This window comes from Xiphophorus couchianus, chromosome 7 (genome assembly GCF_001444195.1).
Source record: "Xiphophorus couchianus chromosome 7, X_couchianus-1.0, whole genome shotgun sequence".
NCBI lineage: Eukaryota > Metazoa > Chordata > Actinopteri > Cyprinodontiformes > Poeciliidae > Xiphophorus > Xiphophorus couchianus.
Window position 1 is genome coordinate 26,384,908 of NC_040234.1, and position 18,163 is coordinate 26,403,070.

Below are 18,163 nucleotides of genomic sequence, written 5' to 3' on the forward strand. Positions count from 1 at the left end.
AAGCTAGCGAGGTCCATTAGAACCAGCCCTGTGGTTCTTCCACAGTCTGCATTTATGTGGATGTCATTGAACATTTTGACAAGGGCAGTCTGACTGTGGTGAGCATGGAAACCGGACTGAAAAACATCAAGGAGAAGGGTCATTAAGAAGCACTTCAACTGTTGAAACACAGCTTTGTCAGCATTTTTGATGATGAATTGAGGGATGAAGATTGGCCAGGAATTCTGCATTAGTGAATTGTCCAGATTGTTCTTCCAATCCATGGAAACTGCCCCAGATGTTAAAGCAATATCGCAGAGTTTCTGACAATATTTTGACCTTACCTGGCTCAAGCAATATTGGTCTTATGGCATTACAACTATGAAACCAAATGTGTTGCCAAAGTGGTTCTGTGTTGCTCTTTATCATGCCAAAACCACTTTAGTGTCATTGGCAACCGTAGTTTTTCAGAAAATTAATTGTAATTTTTGCAATATTCTTTTAGCCACTATTTTCAGGGGGTGGGGGGTGGGGGGTAAAATGGGGGTTTAGGAGCATGTCGCTGTCACAATTCCACTGATAAGCTGCGAATATGTCAAAAAGATTTGCACAGGACATACAAACCCCCATGCTTTCAAAAAGAAAATGTCTTTTAGATAAGTTCTATCAACCTGAGCTGCTCTTAATGTTGTGGAATAGTGTAGACGTTTGAGCTAACACTGTCTGTCCAAATTTCCGTTTACACATGCGGGCTGATTAGTCTGTGCCCTTGAAAACCTGTCCAGATGCTTCCAGATGGCGTCTCTGTAATGCTACAGGCGGCTCTGGAACACAGACGATTTGGCAGCACTTCCAGGATCTGTCCAAACAGAATGGGCGCATTACTGTGGAAGAGTTTCTGGTTATTTTAGGATTTGCAGAAACTCATACACCCCAGCTATCATCCCAAGACAGAAAAACAAAATCTGGGTTTTCTAACTCTGTTGTCATTTTTAGTTAAGTAAGACAAAATGAACTGCCACAACAATACTGGGCTAAAATACATAAAGGTAGTAGAGCCTGCAGAGTGAAAATGTATTGAAATAATGCAGAATCATGAACCGGCACATGTTACATGATTATTTAATTTGCAGCATAAATTAAATATTAACAATACTTTATGTACATTAAAACAAACGGTTACAGTGAATTTCTGTCATCAGTATTTATCATACAGACCATTTAGAATCCATGTAGTTAGTAGCACCAAGAAATATAATGAACACACTATTACCAGAGGGGCCAGGTCTTGATTGCCAACACACTTTATCCAACTTAAGAGTCATCATACCTGACCTGTTTCTGATCCGAGCATGTTTTCTTTTTCAGTGAGAATGAGTAACAAAACATGGTATATAATTTAGATGCATTTCATGTAGTTTGGCTCACAGACACGTCACATCAGTGACATCAAAGTTGGATAAAATGCGACACGGTCGTTCAGACTGAAGACGTTCTGAAGACAATCGGACTCATATCCGATCTATACCTGGGGCGAAAAGATCGTAATTGGGCTGCTCAGACTGTTGTGAAGAAAAAAATCGGATTTGGGTCACATTTGCTTGATGTGTGAACATAGCCTAAGAATATGTGGCAAGACTTGAAAAGTAATATTTGCAGACAATGATCCAACCTGACTGAGTTGTTCTGCAAAGATCAAGAAAAAATCTTTGTAGATTAATTTAGCTGGTGGAGTTTATGGTTGTAATGTCAACTGACAAGAAAGTTTTTCCTTCTGATGAAGTTTAGTTTGCTGAAGTGTTATTTTACCTATAGCTACAACATATCCGTTTAGTGTGGTACCTATGGGATACAATCTGTATCTTTGACCCAAAAGAAAGGAATAAATACACAAAAAAAGTTACAAAAAGTGTAAATTAGAAGTTTTGATTTTTTTCGTCGTGAGGGTTCCAGCCACTCAGAGAAGGCAGCATTTGGTCTCCTTTTTTCTTTTTTTTTAAGAAGGACGAACTGTTTCTGTTTTCCCAGACTGGACAGTGATAGCAGCATGATGCGCGTGTCTCTACAGACCGAGCTGGGTTCCGCTTGCTGCGTGCACATTACTGAGGGCTGTCAGAACTGTCGAGCTGAGGTCAGTCAGCAGGAAGAAGCCACACGTGTGGGCCCTGTCCCCGTTACCAAACAGAGCAGTGGTCGTCGGCATTGATTTGAAGGGGAATGAGTGCTGACACATCCTGTCCGCGCGGAGAGACACGCGGCTCCCGCTCTGCCTCACAGCGCGAGGCCAGCTGAGAAGCGCGCGCGCGGACTGATGCGTCTCCAGGGCCGGGGCGCTTCATTTCCGCTCTGAGACCTGCCCTGTAGCAGCCGCCGCAGCATCTGGACCACAGCTGGACATGTCTCTGCTGAAACAGCGGGGGAGAGAGCTCGAGCGCTTCGACGGACTGTCGCTCATCTACTGGTACGTGAGAACAAGTAGTCGCGTTCGCTCTCAGTTAGCGCTAAAATCGGACAATATTGATAGATTTTTTTTTATTGATGTATTAAACAGTTGGTTGTGTGAACTCAGGGGCGTGGTGACCCCCAGACCAGCAGGTGGCCCTGAGCAGTCGAAGTTCTTTCTCATGTGAAACATGAAAAACCTGTGTGCCATAATAGTGTATGTTCCACAAATCCCAGAGTCAGTTTTAAATCTGTAATTCATTCAGGGTTTGATCATTCTAAGTATGTTAGATTTGTATCTAGAGCTCCTTAAAAACTGTAACCCCCCCTTCATAAAGCTCATTTATGAAGTGTTCACAAGCTGTGAATCAGATGCAAACTTCAGATTCAGCAGAGGATGTAATTCTGAACTTGAGAGCTTTGTACACAAAATAATCTGCCAGATTATGTTTAAAGAAGAAAACAAAGATAGAAATGCATTTCAGCTTCAGTCTTACTTTAACTTCAAATGACAAAGGTAAACTGCTCATTATTACGACTTTTATTTACGGATACTGAATTTCGGGTTTCTTTGTAAACTTACCTACCATTTGTTTGATATTTAATTATTTTATTGTGTTTTTATAATTACTCTGACACTTAAAAACTATATGTGGTGCAGTAGTTTAAAATCTGAAAGGAAATGAATTAGGATATCTTGGTTTATTCATCCATCCAAACGAATACAATTTGTAGACGACAAGTTTTATAGAGCGAAAATGATTAATTTTGGTGTGTTTAATAGGAACTTTTCCAGGGTTTGACCTGTCAAATAGGATCTACGGCTGCTTAATAGATGCACCATTAGCTAAAAATAGATATAATTAGGATCAACAACAGACTTTGCATGTCAGTTGAGGTAAACAGAAATAAAAATGAAGCTCAAAATGTTAAATTCAGCAGCATTTTCAATTTGCAATCGAGAATGGGACCAGTGGATACATTAGACTGATGAAAACCAACTTGAGGCTTGTTACATCTGAAGGCCACATCACATTTCATGCAATCAGACGAGAGACATTCCCAAATAAAGTCAGTTAAATCAAATCAAATGTGATTGATGGTGGAGGTAGGGCAGATCGGAGAGCTGGGTTTGTGCTTGTGTTTTGTCCCGCGGGGCGTCCGTCAGCTGAATGTAGGTGCTGAGTGGACAGTTGAAGCTGGGTCAGCCAGGGGTGCTTAAAGGCGAGCTGGAGGGACGGGGCAACATTGCTGAGCGACCCCCCGTCCCCGTGCGACTCCCCGTCATCTTCCAGCGTTCTCTCCGCCCCACTAGCAGAAGCCGACGCTGACGCCACACTCATGATTCGCACCTCCAAGAAGTTACCCGAGCTCTGGGACTACTTTCTGATTTACGTCACAGGCGCCCTAGAGTTTAATCCTGATTGCAAAGACATAGACCTGGGACTGTTTCCTCTAAGGATGAATCCCACCATAAAACCATGGTAGGTGTGATCAGAGAAAAAGTCATCTTCAGGCTGTTGTCGTGATGGGTGTTCCTGCTTGACTGTGTCTATGTTAAGTCTGATCTTAGATGATTTATAGCATGGTATGATAATGTGAGCTATCAGCATTGATGTCATGAAGAGGAGTTGTGTACGTCAGGTGAGTGTGCATGGTTTTCAGAATTGAAAGTGACTCGCTTTGTGAGGAGGGTCATGGAAGAGGCTATACAATATGTTGTATTTCTATGTGTACAATATTCCAGACTCATTTCATTCCATTTGAGTAGATCCTTACAGTCAGTAAGGCCCTGTTTTCACATGGTGAAAATGTTTTGTTGTGTTTGTACTGTACATTTACACACAAACAGCGAATGTTTTCTCTGACCACGGCACAATTTGAGAACAGATTCCAAGACGTATGTGTAAATAATAAGCACCTTGTCTGATTTGTTTTCTATAAGCAATATTAGTTCACATAGCTTTTTAGCTTAAATATATTAAGAAAAGCAATAAAATTGAGTTGTGATTGAAATTGGTTTTGCAAAAAACCTATAGCAAGGTTTTTGTGATGTGCAAATTCTTGTCAACTTAAATTGAACTTTGAACTTTTTCCACTGATCATCCTGAAGACGTTTTTTTTTTTTTTTTCAGTTAAGATAGAGTCCAGTTGATTGGACTTGATTTCAATAGGCACACACCTGTCTATATTAGGTCCCACAATTGACAGTGTAGGTCAGAGGTCAAACAGTAAGCATGAAGTCTAAGGAATTATTTGTAGAGCTCAGACACAGGATTGTCTTGAGGAACTAATCTGCTGAACTGATCGTGAACCAAAGCTGCGTTAATGGTTCTGTTTCAGAGAAGAAAAAATCACTAAAAGACTCAAAGCCCTCTCCATGTCTACGTTGGAATCAGGTGAATAGCATTTTTATATTTAAAAAAAGAACGGCAATAATTGTGTGACTCAGAACCGCACACACAGATTTATGCTTGAATAATGCAACAAAAAAGAGGACTTATTCGTCATGAGAAATTCATCTTTAATTTTTTACAACATTGTTCAAGCCACATCAAAATTACATAAGTTAGTTATTTGGACTTGTTAAAATAGTTTTTCAGTTCTGTCCTTGGGTTCATCTTGACTATGATTTTCACCGTAGGCTGTGACAGTGGTGGCAGGTGGGACTTGATGCATGTTGACACATTATTTACTTGAATCCTGTCCTGTGTAATTTAGGCCGCTGGTGGCAACTAACATCACTTTAGTCCTGCTGTGACAGAGGAAAGCAACATGCTCTCATTAAGTCACCTGGCCTTAGCATCTTACACCTCTTTGACTGGGACCCACTATTTATTTGTGTTTTATTTAAGCAGGAACATGTTCCAAATGCAGGAGATGCACATCACCCTCAGTCTGCAGAGGGAAAATCAGTTCATCAGAAAAACAGGCAACAATCCTGCTTGGTATGCAGTCCAGCTGAACGCTTTGCCTGGGACTGAGACAGGCCCCCCTTCCACAGCATTCTGTAATCAGAAGAAAACTATTTACCATTTTAAAACATGACAAGGGTCTGAAATTTACATTGTAGATAGGAGATAGATAGTGAGAAGCACAGAAATCTGAGATAAAGCTCAAAACTTCAGTTTTTTTTTTTTTTTTTTTGCCTGGCAAATTTTCAGTTTTGTCAGAAATTGTCTTGTTTGTTCTAGAATTTTTTTGGTATAAATTTACTCATTTTTTTTCTTTCTACAATGACGCTAATACACCATCGTAAAAATTTACTGTGGGTATTGTGCATTGGAGGTGGGACCAAGTCAGTATTTTAAAATTGCACCTCTGTATTGCACAGTTCAGTTAAACTTAGCTGCAAGACTCGTCATACTTTAAACTATAATTTTCCAGAATTTCCAGAAAGGCTCTTTCCTGAGTTCTGGTACAGAACCCCACTTTCTGATACGGACCCCTGCTCACTACCGGCCTGGGAAAGCAGCAGAGGAAGTCAGGCTTTCCTCTGCCTGGCTTTTCTGGGCAGAATAAAGCCATAACAAGAACTCAACCCTGAACATCCCACCCATACCCAGTGGATGGATGTATTGCAAAAAATATTTTTGATGGAAAGAATGACCTATATTCTAATACTGAAAAACTTTGAATTTAAAGAAAAATCAAGCAAGTGGATAACATATAGTATTTGTAAACATTTTGTATCCATGTTTTCGAGACCAATACATAAAGATATACAAGATTATTATGGATTGGTCTCTACTGCCACCTGGCTTGGCAGTCAATCAATCAGTCAATCAATCAATCAATCAAATTTTATTTGTATAGCACATTTCAGCAACAAGGCATTTCAAAGTGCTTTACATCATTACAAACACAGAAACAGTCCCCCAAGAACATTAAAATGTTTTTGCACCATGTCCCCCACATCTTCAGCAAGTGTCCCTGTAGTGACACTCTGCGTCCCAAAAGTTCGTTGTACCACCTTTGCAGTTTGTCTAACAACCAATATTTGAATCACTCGACTGAAACCAAGTCTTCTTTTATGATGTTTACTTAAAGAACTCCAAAAGTACACTTACAGAAAAGAATGAAAGGCTCGGTACAGATCGAGTGATTCAAATATTGGTTGTTAGACAAACTGCAAAGGTGGTACAACGAACTTTTGAGACGCAGAGTGCCACTACATAAAGTCAAAAAATTGTGTTGCTTCCACCGTATCCAACTGCAATCTGACCTCAAACTTGCATACGGGCAATATTAATGTTATGCATTGCGTAGTGGAAGCCAAAATTACTTTTCACAATAAAAGTATCCCTTTATATTAACTAAGTTATACATTCTATAAAATATACTCATCATGAATTTCTTAAAATTAAATTAAGGATATTTATACATTTTTAATCTAAATTATTATTCTATATGAATTCCCCATTAACTGGCTCTTACAGTCCCCAGTTCCCTGATATCTACCACTAATGCCAGGTACTTACTACAGAAGAATAAATTAACAAATACTTAACACATAGATAACAATTGTAGCAAATGAATTCCTAAAAAAACCTTAAGAAGAATTCTGGTTAAAATGCACCAGAATTCATTCTCACCAGACATTCAACATTTAATATTAAAAACTACAGTTCCAGGGCTTCCCCATAACATGCACTCACATTTTCTAAGTCCAAGTACCCCTGGAGCAGTCAGGCCTTCACAAAACTAAAGGAACTCAATAAACTGTTCACCTCTGCACCTGTCCTCCGGTCACCAGATCCTTCTTGTTGCTTCATCGTGGAAGTTGACACTTCTGACTCTGGTGTCTATGCCATCCTAAATCTAAAGGTAATAACAAGCTTTTCTAAAAGCGTGTTTATGGCTTAACAGAACTTTGACATGGGGAATCGGGAACTCTTGTTGGTCAAACTGGCTAAGGAACCTTTAATTGTATGGACTGACCACAAAAGGCAAGTCAAGTTTACTTGTGCAGCAAACTTCAACAACGAGGCAGTTCAAATTACTTACTGTGTAAGCAGTAATTACTGTGCAAAGAACATTTAATATCTTCACTCTGTCAAGAGATTAAAACCCAGGCAGGTCGGGTGGGCATTATTATCTCTCTCCTACAGACCCAGGACTAAAAACACTAAATATGACACCCCCTCCAGAAGTCACAATAGACCTGAAGAGGGCCAGGCCCAGGCAAAAGAGGATTTCATACCATCTCAGTCAGTTTGACTGGCAGTTACCAATATCAAACCTGTTTCCACGGCATGTCTTATGCAGTTCTCCAGGTACCCTCCACCTGCCCGGTACATCACCAGCAGCGTTTTCTACTTTTATCAGGCACCTCCTCCAGTCCAGAAGATGCAGCATTCTTGGGTTCCTGCTGAGCACATCATGGACAAATCTCTGACTTTTCAGTTTCATCGTAACTATCCTCAGCAACTGGGCAGCTACAGGAAGAGTCAGAGCAAACTCCATCTGTTGAGGAAGCTGATGTCTTTTGGAGTGCAAGGGGCACTACTGAAGAACTTATTTGACTCTTTCATAGACCCCAGATTGTATGGATGATGGAAGACCTCTTTCTATTTTATTTGGGTACCCCTGCTCTAGCTTGTTACCCAGGTCTCCCACTGCCTCTGCATTCATAGGTACAATTAGTCTCAATGTCAGAAGTTGCTTTCATCATGTCTTCTCTACAGGGGAATGGCATTTAAATAAAGAATTAAGAGCATTTCTTTATTTTTGTCTCTCCTACACTCATTGTACTGTTTAGACATCAAAACCTCAAACCTAAAAAAATCCCTGCTTTTCTCAACCCTTAATGGTTCACATGCTTTTATTTTAATTTGAGATCTTCCCTTTGTCAGTGTTTTCTCCCCATGCACTTCACTTGACAAGACAATCGGAATGTGGCCCATCCTTTCTTGCCAGAAAAAGTCAATATGCAGTAATGACATTCCAGTTGCCTCATTTTCGCCCACTCTCTTCTCCATTCCCTCTGGTGACTATCGATTTGTGAAGAAGGACTTCACAAATCGATAATCTGAATCTACTGATTTTCTCTTCACAGAAGATGTGGATTGTGAGGCATATTGCTGACTGGTTTTCTCTCAAGGGAAGTATTCTTGTTGCTGATGTTTTATTTGTCCTCCTTAGTACCCTTGATATTTCCTTGCAAAGCTGACTGCTGTGTAAGACTCAGAGGCATCCTACTCTTATTCGTTTATTAATTTTAAATTAACACTTGGAATTCAGGTTCAAAGTTATTTTGCTCTTTGGACTAAAAAAATGAATGCAATCTTGTTTGAGTTGCACATAAAAAAAGAAACTTGATAGAAAGGTGCTGATGAGCAAAATGCTTGATAGTAAGCAAAGCGTTTTCCTCTAGAGGTCAGCCTTGCAGCGGAAAAAACTCAGACACGGATCAGCATTTTTTTTTCTTGCTCTTTGTATTGTGCTGGATTCTGCAAAACACGCATGAAAGAACCAGATTTAAAACTTTGTGTGTGCAGTCGCACGCGTCCATGTGTGTCACTTTATGATTGGGCCTGAGCCTGTTTGATTTCTCCGTGTGGACTGGGTAATCCCGTAATCTGATAATGACACACTGTGCAGATTTAGTGATTAAAGTTGGGAGGCAAATGGTTGTTGCTATGGCTTCCAAATAAAGGAAGATGTGAGTAAATCTGTGTGTGTATGAGGACAATGTGTTTGCAGTTTTAGAGAAACTAGGGATGTGAAATGTGTATGATTTATCAGACTGTTTTTTTTTTTTTAACAAAGAGATAATTAGAAAATGTTTACATCTTGTATTGTAGATTATAGCACACAGTGCATTAGCAGTTAGACCGCTTCTTTGCAGGAGTTGGTGCAATGTTTGTATTGTAATAATGATGCAATTATTTATCTCTTTAGGCTAACTGTTGCTGATGTAAGTGTTGGAAATAAACTAATCTGTCACATTTTTACATGTTGCAATGGAACAGGTCATTTTGTTAGAAGTAGAGATATGGACAAGCCATCAGCGGCCCCACTGCTATCTGGAAATTTGTACATATTGTGGATTTAAGAGTCTTTATAAAAAAAAATACTTTGGCACATTGTTTAAAATATTTATCGTACATACACACGGGATTGGTTTCAGTTTCCATCTACATGAACCAACAAATCTCCCCCTTATTCTGGTTTTAAACATACCAAACCCTTAGGGGGCAGTGTGGCGCAACGCTAAAGCCTATGTTAGTCAATAAACCACTACTTCCTGTTAGGAATTAAACATGGTGCCAGTAGGTTAATTTGTGTCAACATATGTACTTTTAAATAATGTTTCAGACTATAAAGTTATTAAAACACAAGACTGTTGATTGAGAATCATGTCAACGAAAGTAAGTAGATATATTAGTGCATTATTTGTCACAGACCCTAATCTTTTTTCTCATGTAGACACACAAACATAAACACTGAGTTTTCTCAAATCTCCATTTTGGTCAGAGTTTATATATATATATAGGGGCGAAAGGTTATGACAATTCCAAGGGCCCTGACCAACAGGGAGCCCTCCACAATGTTTTTTTTTCTTTTGTTCATAGAAATAAAAAAAAGGAGCCCTGTCAATTAAAACCTTATTATATTGTGTTTTCTTTTTAGCAGTAAAAATTAAATGTTACCACTCCCAGACCAAAACCCAGACATTTGCCCTGAACACCACCCTGGATCTGCACGAAATGGTTCGTTCCTGCTTGGAGCTTGACGGTGACGATGTTCAGCAGCAGACAGTGGAAGACAAGAATGACTGTGACAGTTACTGCTAAGAAAAATAATAAAGTAGGTTTTCAAAAAATAGAGAGATAGAGAGAAAAAGGTAAAAGTGTCAATTTGTAACCCAGTTTTTCTCCAAGAGGTGGGTAGACTGTGAGATTATCAACCATTCAGCATATTTAGCTTAGCTACAGGCTACTGTTTGCCTCCATTTCACTAGCATTTAATGAATTAAGGAAAAAAATTACCAAGATATTCATATATTTAATGTACTTAACAACAGATGAGTCAGCAGCAGCAGCAGCAGCTCTAGTCCCTCCTGACCCGTCCTCTCCTGAGTGAAATTAAAGCTCCAGTATGTAACTTTTATAAAAAATATTTTTACATATTTGTTAAAACTGTTATTATGTTGTGAGAGTATGGCATGAGAGATAATCTGTGGAAAATCTATTTCCTCTGCCTTCTCCCAGTGCTATCTAGAAACAACCAATCAGAGGCAGGAGAGTTTTAGCGCTGTCAATCACAGACTAATGTGGCTGCTCATCCTCCTCCCCCTCGCTCTGTGCTTAATTAAATTTTTTGTCATGGGGCCCAAGATTCCTGGTGGTGCCCTTGTATATATATATATATGTATATACACTCTTTTTTTTATTCCGATAAGAGACGCATCCAATTTGAAAAATAAGAAGAAAATCTGCTATAGACAACCATAAAAAAACAACCAAGAAAACATACCAAAGACCAAGCTTGCATAACTTGGTCAAATCAATTCCCCAATACTCCTGGACACTCTGATCAAATGAAACAAGATACAATATGTTTTTAAATGGTGCCTACCTTATTTAAAGAGAAGGTCACTCTGACGACTTTTCTTGGATGCAAATATTTTAAATAATCCACTTCTTTATGCTAATATTGCTCGCCATCACACCTACTCAGTTTACGCCAAACCACGCCCACACACACTCGAGCTCGAGGCAAGTCCATCCTGATTGGATGAATCCTGTGGCCCTGGGCTGACCAAAATTAGCCCCAATGAGCCACAAACCGAGGGCTCGGTTTCATTTATATATATATACTGTATGTACGCACACATATATATATACATATATATATATATATTTTTTTTTTCCTCAGATGTCTGGCCACGTATGATCTAGGCCTAGGACTTTGGGTACCTTACAAGTTGTACAATGAGCATTAGCTAATCCTCATATAATTTGCTTTCATTAATTATTGTCAAGCAGAATTACTTTCATAACTATGTAATTGAAATTTTCATTTGTAAAATGACATTTAGGCATAGTTATGTTGATATATTTTAATTAATTACATTTTTTTTTAGAAAATTGTGTCTGTATGATCTTAAGCTAATATTTTTCAGTTTCATGTATAGAATTTATGAATACATTACTTTGTGGACATGCTTAGCAGTCATTCTGTACACACAGTTCAGACAGAAAGGTCTTGGTGACGGTATTCATGGTTTCAAAAACAGCACGGTTCTCGCAGGTTTTTAAAACCAAATTTCAGTCCTTTTTTTCTCTCATCCTCAGAGTATATTTCTTTTTAAAGCCAAGGATTTCCACAACAATATAAATTGAAAACATCCCTTCGAATATTGTAGAGGAATATCTTGCTGTCTCAAGATGAGAAGAAGAAAAACTATTGTGCAGCTAAGGTGCCCTGGAGAAAATTAGCTGAACAAAAAATACAGTCCAATTTAAGCAGTCACGTTGCAAATATATGCCAATAACCTTCAGCCTTCTGCATTTTGATTCAGGTTCAAAGCAGCCTGCGGTTTTTGAAAGCATCCTGCAAATATGCTTTGAAGAGCTTCTAAGCCTCTCTAGGTATTAGATAAAAAAAAGCAGGATTTCATATGTTATGTAATCCTGCAACTGATCAAAGAAAATACCAGTCACCCAAATCAAAATGTTCAATGAACGCCTTTTTAGGTGGATTAGCCCAAACACTGGAAAACATGCAAACAACTGACACATGAATATGGAAGAGCAGCAGATGGATGTAGCGCTTTAGGTCCAAAGATGGTGAGTCACAAAAACAGACCGCAGCTTTTCTGTAAGACACAGAACTCCAGCTATCTGTAGACTGAATAGGACGCGTTTCCACTGCGAGAGCAGCAAGCTCAGGTTCAGGTTTCCACCTCAGTGATCAACCACACAGCTCAGCCGCTGACACCCATGACAAACAACAACAGATTCCCCATAATGCTAAATGCAGATGTGCCAAATCTGCACAAGATGGCAGCATTCACCATTGACCTTTCCCAAACCCAGTTCTAATCCGCATTAACCTTCTAATGAACGGTTATCACTAAATTACTGAAAGTTGTTTTTCTCTTTGATTCCTATACGAACATTTCTTTGCATTTCTGTCTAAAACTCACAGTTGGTGGTTTCATGTCAGGGGAGGAAGCTGCAGGATCAGCATCAGAAGTGAGATAACAATAAGGGGAATTCTGCTGCAGTCTAGAATCACATGGTGAAGGGCTCTTGTTGTTGTGGGCAGGCGGGTTGAAAGGGAGGACTGGGTAACTTCTACATAGAGCTAATCAGACATGAGATGCGATCCAAATGGGAGGTTTGTTGGTAAGGGAAAATAAATATCCATATTTATAGTGGCAAAAACACAATATCAATTGGAGTAATAAAAAAACACCATGTGTTCCTGCAAAAACAACTACTGAGGATAACTATTGCTGCAGATGATCCTCAGCAATAAGTCATTTACCCTGGAAAATAGATTTGATTTGGATGTAATTTGATCCCCATGCAGAGCTGCAGTCGGTGTGTTTGTGGTTCCATCATATACCTAGAACAGAGGTGTCCAAACATTTTGTCATAAGGACCAAACTTGTAAAGTTGAAAGCATTTGGAGGCCACAATATATCAGACATCAATCTGTATATATATATATATATATATATATATATATATATATATATATATATGTTCAACATTTTGGGTCGATTGTTTTCGTTTTTGGAAAGTGAGATTTGATGTGTGAGAAAAAGCAGGTCGATGTTTGTTGTTCTAGTTACTCCAGAATTAAGATGGATGCAAAAATGTTAATAAAATGGAATCTATTTTTTGTACCTAATATTTTTTAAGATGTTATGTAAAAAAAAAAGAGAGAAAAATGCCTCAAAAGACAAAAAGTGTCTTTCTGCATCAACTACCTGCTTACATGCCAGATTTACTACATTCTGAGTCTGCTGAGTGCTGCTCATCATTCCCTGGTTAATGTCTTCTTGAGCAGGAACATGTAAAGTGGTAAATCTACAGCCCCATGTAGGATCAGTCTCTGATTCTTTCAGATGAGATTGTTTTGCACTTTCTTTGTTTGAATTTGCTTCTTTATAATCATATTTATGTTTTAAATGTTTCATAGTCTAGAATATTTAGAGACTGCTCTGATTTAGGGTGACAGACCAGGTCAACGGTACAGCAACTTTCCAGCTGCTCTTGATTAGAACCTGTAAAATTTATATAACTTCCTGCAGCTGTACTGAGATTTACAGCATCTTCCAGGTTTTATGGGTGTGTCAATGCATGAATGTAGAAGTCAGAGTTCTAGTTATTTCACTGTGAGGAGTTCCCAGTTGTTGCGTAAATGTTGCATTTATGATGATGAAATTGAGCTGTAAAGTCTGTCACCCTGCTATACTCAAACACACACAGACAACCAGTCAATCAAGTTAAATTACTCTGTACCCTGCAACATTGCCAATCAATGGCAGTGTTGCAGGCTTCCTTGGATTTAAGTCTAAGCACAAAAGTCACCATGATGGCTGTTCGTCTCTGCAGTATTTAATTCTTTTTTGATAAAAGGACTTTTTTGGAAAACTGAACATGCAAGAAAGGAAACAAATTGTATTTGAAGTGACAGTACTATGTAGAATCGGCTTTTTTGAGCATTATATCATGTTATAATATTGTTCCCTCACCAGAAACATACATGGAGTGTTGCTTTGATTCTGTCATGCATGTTTGAGAAATCCTCTAATATCAAGTGGCAACAATTCATGATACAAAACGCCTTGGTGGACCTAGCCCCAAGCTTCCGAGCTTCAACTTCACAGAGCAGACCCTCCCTCACTCAGCTTCTTCAGACTATCCATCCATCCAGTTTTTTACTCTTGTCCCTAGTGAGGTCAGGAGGGGTGCTGGTGCCTATATCCAGTGAGAGATTTTGAGCGAGAGGCGGGGTACACCCTGGACAAGATGCCAGTCTGTCGCAGGAAGGAAAAAACAACCATGCACACATCCTAGCAGCCATGTTTTTGGACTGTGATAGGAAGCCAGAGTACCCGGAGAGAACCCACGCATGCACAGGGAGAGCATGCAAACATCATGCAGAAAGACCTGGGGCCGGGAATTGAACCCAGGACCTTCTTGCTGCAAGGCAACAGTGCGACCAGCTGATCCACTTGCAGCCTCCTTCAGACTGGCCAGCAGCAAATAGCAAACACCTGGTAGAACTCTGTTCCCAGTGCAACTCTGGTAAAAACATTGTTAATGAGTTAATAGACGAGCCATGTTGTGATGACTTCCTGAGCTTCAGAAAGAGCAGAAGAAATTTTTATAACAACTGAAGGTAACATAGTTACTTGATTGTGCTACAAAATAACAGCATAAGCCTGGAAAATACAGAATACTGCCTCTTTAAAAGTGAGAATGGCAAAACGATCAACGGCGCCCCCTACGGTGCAGCCTCTGAACCAGTTTCACATATTAGTTTGAAAACTGGAGACAGAACCTTGAAGTCTGCTGTTCTGGATGGTTCCTGTTAAAGTCTTAGTCTGTGAACCCAGAGCCTGTTACTGGAGCCAGTGCTGGGTCTCCTCCAATGCTGTGTAATCCCAACAGCTGGACAACTATTAGAACCTTTAGCTCTACATTAGGAAACCTTTAAAATTTTCCCATATTTACATATCAGTCACAATCTTAACATCCTCACCTAATATTAAATAAAACAGTTTTTCATCTTCAAAGAGCCACAAATTAAAACTACGGTTATAGTTGAGAGAAAACCAGTGATTTTTCTTTTTTACTTAGACTGGGAACAGTCAAAGTTTGAAAAAGTTCTGTTTACAGAATACGTTTTTAGGATATATGATTGATTGTAAGGCTGCATAGTGGCGCAGTTGGTAGAGCTGTTGCCTTGTAGCAAGAAGTTCCTGGGTCTTTCTGCATGGAGTTAGCATGTTCTCCCTGTGCATGGTGGGTTCTCACTGGGTTCTCCGGCTTCCTCCCACAGTCCAAAAACATAGCTGTTAGGTTAATTGGTCTATCTAAAATTCTCCCTAGGTGTGAGTGTGTGTGTGAATGGTTGTTTGTCCTGTATGTCTTTGTGTTGCCCTGCGACAGACTGGCGACCTGTCCAGGGTGTACCCCGCCTCTCGCCCGGAACGTTAGCTGGAGATAGACACCGGCAACCCTCCCGACCCCATTAGGGACAAGGGTGAACAGAAAATGGATGGATGGATGGATTGATTGTAAGGCTGCATAGTGGCGCAGTTGGTAGAGCTGTTGCCTTGTAGCAAGAAGTTCCTGGGTCTTTCTGCATGGAGTTTGCATGTTCTCCCTGTGCATGGTGGGTTCTCTCTGGGTTCTCCGGCTTCCTCCCACAGTCCAAAAACATAGCTGTTAGGTTAATTTGTCCCTAAATTCTCCCTATTTGTGAGAGTGTGTGTGTGCATGGCTGTGTGTCCTGTCTGTCTCTGTGTTGCCCTGCGACAGCATGGCGACGGGTCCAGATCCAGGTGTACTCTGCCTCTCGCCCGGAATGTTGGCTGGAGATAGACACCAGTACCCCTCCAATAAGAACTAAGGGGTTGGAAAATGTATGGATGATTAATTGTAAAAATACAAGACAAAACAAAAAAAACATCTGCTGATCAACTAATGTATTTAAATAAGATACACTAACAAATGCAGGTTTAGCAATTAAAAAAAATAATGAAATAGAATGACTCCAAAACAACCAGTAATATTTTTTAGTCATAAGTACCGGTAATTTTTAATTTGCTTTATTGGGGGCAAAATGGCTTTTGCCAATCAATCAATCAATCAAGTACATTTGTATAGTACACTTCAGCAGGCATTTCAAAATGTCTTGTTGCTGTGTTTTGTGTTTTTTTTGTGTGTTTTTTGCATCATAAAAACACAAAAATAAAAAGTCGGAAAAACATCATACAGTCACCAATTGAGAAACCAGAAACAAACATTATATTTTGTCAAATGGCATCATCAAAATCATGAATGCACAGCATAAATGTTCATTAATGTTCCACTTATTATGGTTCAAAGCAACTCTAAACAGCTGGTTTTTAGTCTAAATTTAAAGGAACTCAGTGTTCAGCATCGTTGCAGTTTAAGTACATAAAGTTGATCTGTATCCTAAAAGATTCCTCTTTTATATATATATATTTTTTAATTGTACACAGGAGTTAAGAAAGGATTAAAAATGGTTCACATTAATACATGATGAAAAAGCTGTTCATATCTGATGCCCCTTATGGTGGAACACCTCCAGCGCTCTCATTCTGCTAAGCTCCGCAGAACTTTCTAGATCCTTTCATTTATTTCTTTGCTTTACCTTCCAACTTTAACATTTGTTGATTCTTAAAGCCAGAAATGTGAGAGATGTTGCACTCCATTTCTCCTGCATGTGTTCCTCGGTTTTAAGGACATGATGTTTTAATTTGAGGTTTGAGTCTAATGGTTCTCTAGCAACAATAAAGGCAGCTTTAAAAGCATGCATTAAGTAGATTTTACTGTGTGCAGTGGTGGGGGGCTGACCAGGGGGATGAGGGGGTTGTAACAGATGTACGTTCCTGAAGCCAAGGCACTTTACAGAACTACATCTGCCTCTGGAAACCAAAAATAACCCAAAGAACAGAATTCAGATAGATGGCAAAACGTGGATGGTAGCATAATCTGTTCCCGCTGTTTGGAGCATTTGAGTGGCCCTCTTACGGTGGCCTATATTTAGCATGTCTGCATGTCTTATGGATTTAGGTGCATTATCCTTTTGCCATAAGCTCATCTTCTCTTCATCAATTGGCAGTCTTCGTGTCTGCTTGGCAGCTGTGGCGCAGCGTTTACGGGGGGAATGCACAGGGACAATGACAGCAGCCAGTGTGTGATGACCGGGCGTTCTCGCAGACCGCAGCGACATGTTCCAAAGGCTCAAAGTGCCTTTCGGCTTCGCCAGGTACGCTTCGAACGGCTTTACCATCAGTTGGGTTGAACAGAATCTGCAGGGATGTGCAGGGACTTCTTAAGCTTAAAATGTCATAAATCCAGTGTTTGTGTCAAGTGTGTGGGGTATCTACGTGTTGGTACAATGAATATACAGCATTTGAGCCTTGATAGAGAATTTTGAACCATTGTGAGTTTCAGAAAATCTGCAGTAAATTCAAGCTAGTGTACCTAGATTTTTGTTTTTAGAATTTGCTGTACTTGTTTTGGGTTTTTTTTGTGTTGTTTTTCTGCAGTGAAAAAAGTTTAAATGTTAAAAGGCCTTTGATTGAAAACAATGCCCATGATTAGTGGATGTGAATCTCTGATCAGCACTTGCTCAACATTAGGTGTGTTAGGTGTGCATGTTTCTCAGCATGTGATTGGTTGGGTATGCTATAGTCTCTAAGTAAGAACATTTGATCCCTTTTTGGTACAGTACAAACGTCTACATTAGAGAAACATAATAAGAGCCTATTAAGTTTCCGTCTGCAGCTGGAATTTTGTTTTTTTTAGATGAGGAGTAACCTAAAAATATTGCTATTGCTTTTCTTTGGGTTCATATCTTATGACTTATGGCTTGCCGTATTTTCTTTCCTCAAGACCCAAAACAGTCGTATGGAATTTTTGTATAGGTTCATAATGAATTAAAGGGATTGAAGGGACAAGCAGATACACGTTGAATCAGCAGACTTGTAATAAAAAGTGACATCTAGCTGGAGTTTAGC

At 39.5% G+C, this 18,163-nt stretch overlaps 1 protein-coding gene across 4 annotated transcripts in view; it reads left to right on the forward strand.

The window, feature by feature from the left end:
• Positions 1-2,037: 2,037 nt before the first annotated feature.
• The window catches only part of LOC114148603 (syntaxin-binding protein 4), a 63,272-nt gene continuing 47,146 nt past the window's right edge, over positions 2,038-18,163 (forward strand). For 2 of the 4 annotated variants that reach the window (XR_003596307.1, XM_028023998.1), the window contains exon 1: positions 2,038-2,440. Coding sequence is in view for 3 of the 4 variants with exons in the window: in XM_028023998.1 (XP_027879799.1) it covers positions 2,376-2,440 (65 nt within the window). In the remaining variant the exon portion in view is untranslated. Of the gene's footprint in view, positions 2,441-17,302; positions 17,410-18,163 lie in introns of those variants that run through there. The other 2 variants (XM_028023997.1, XM_028024000.1) reach the window with 2 other exon arrangements.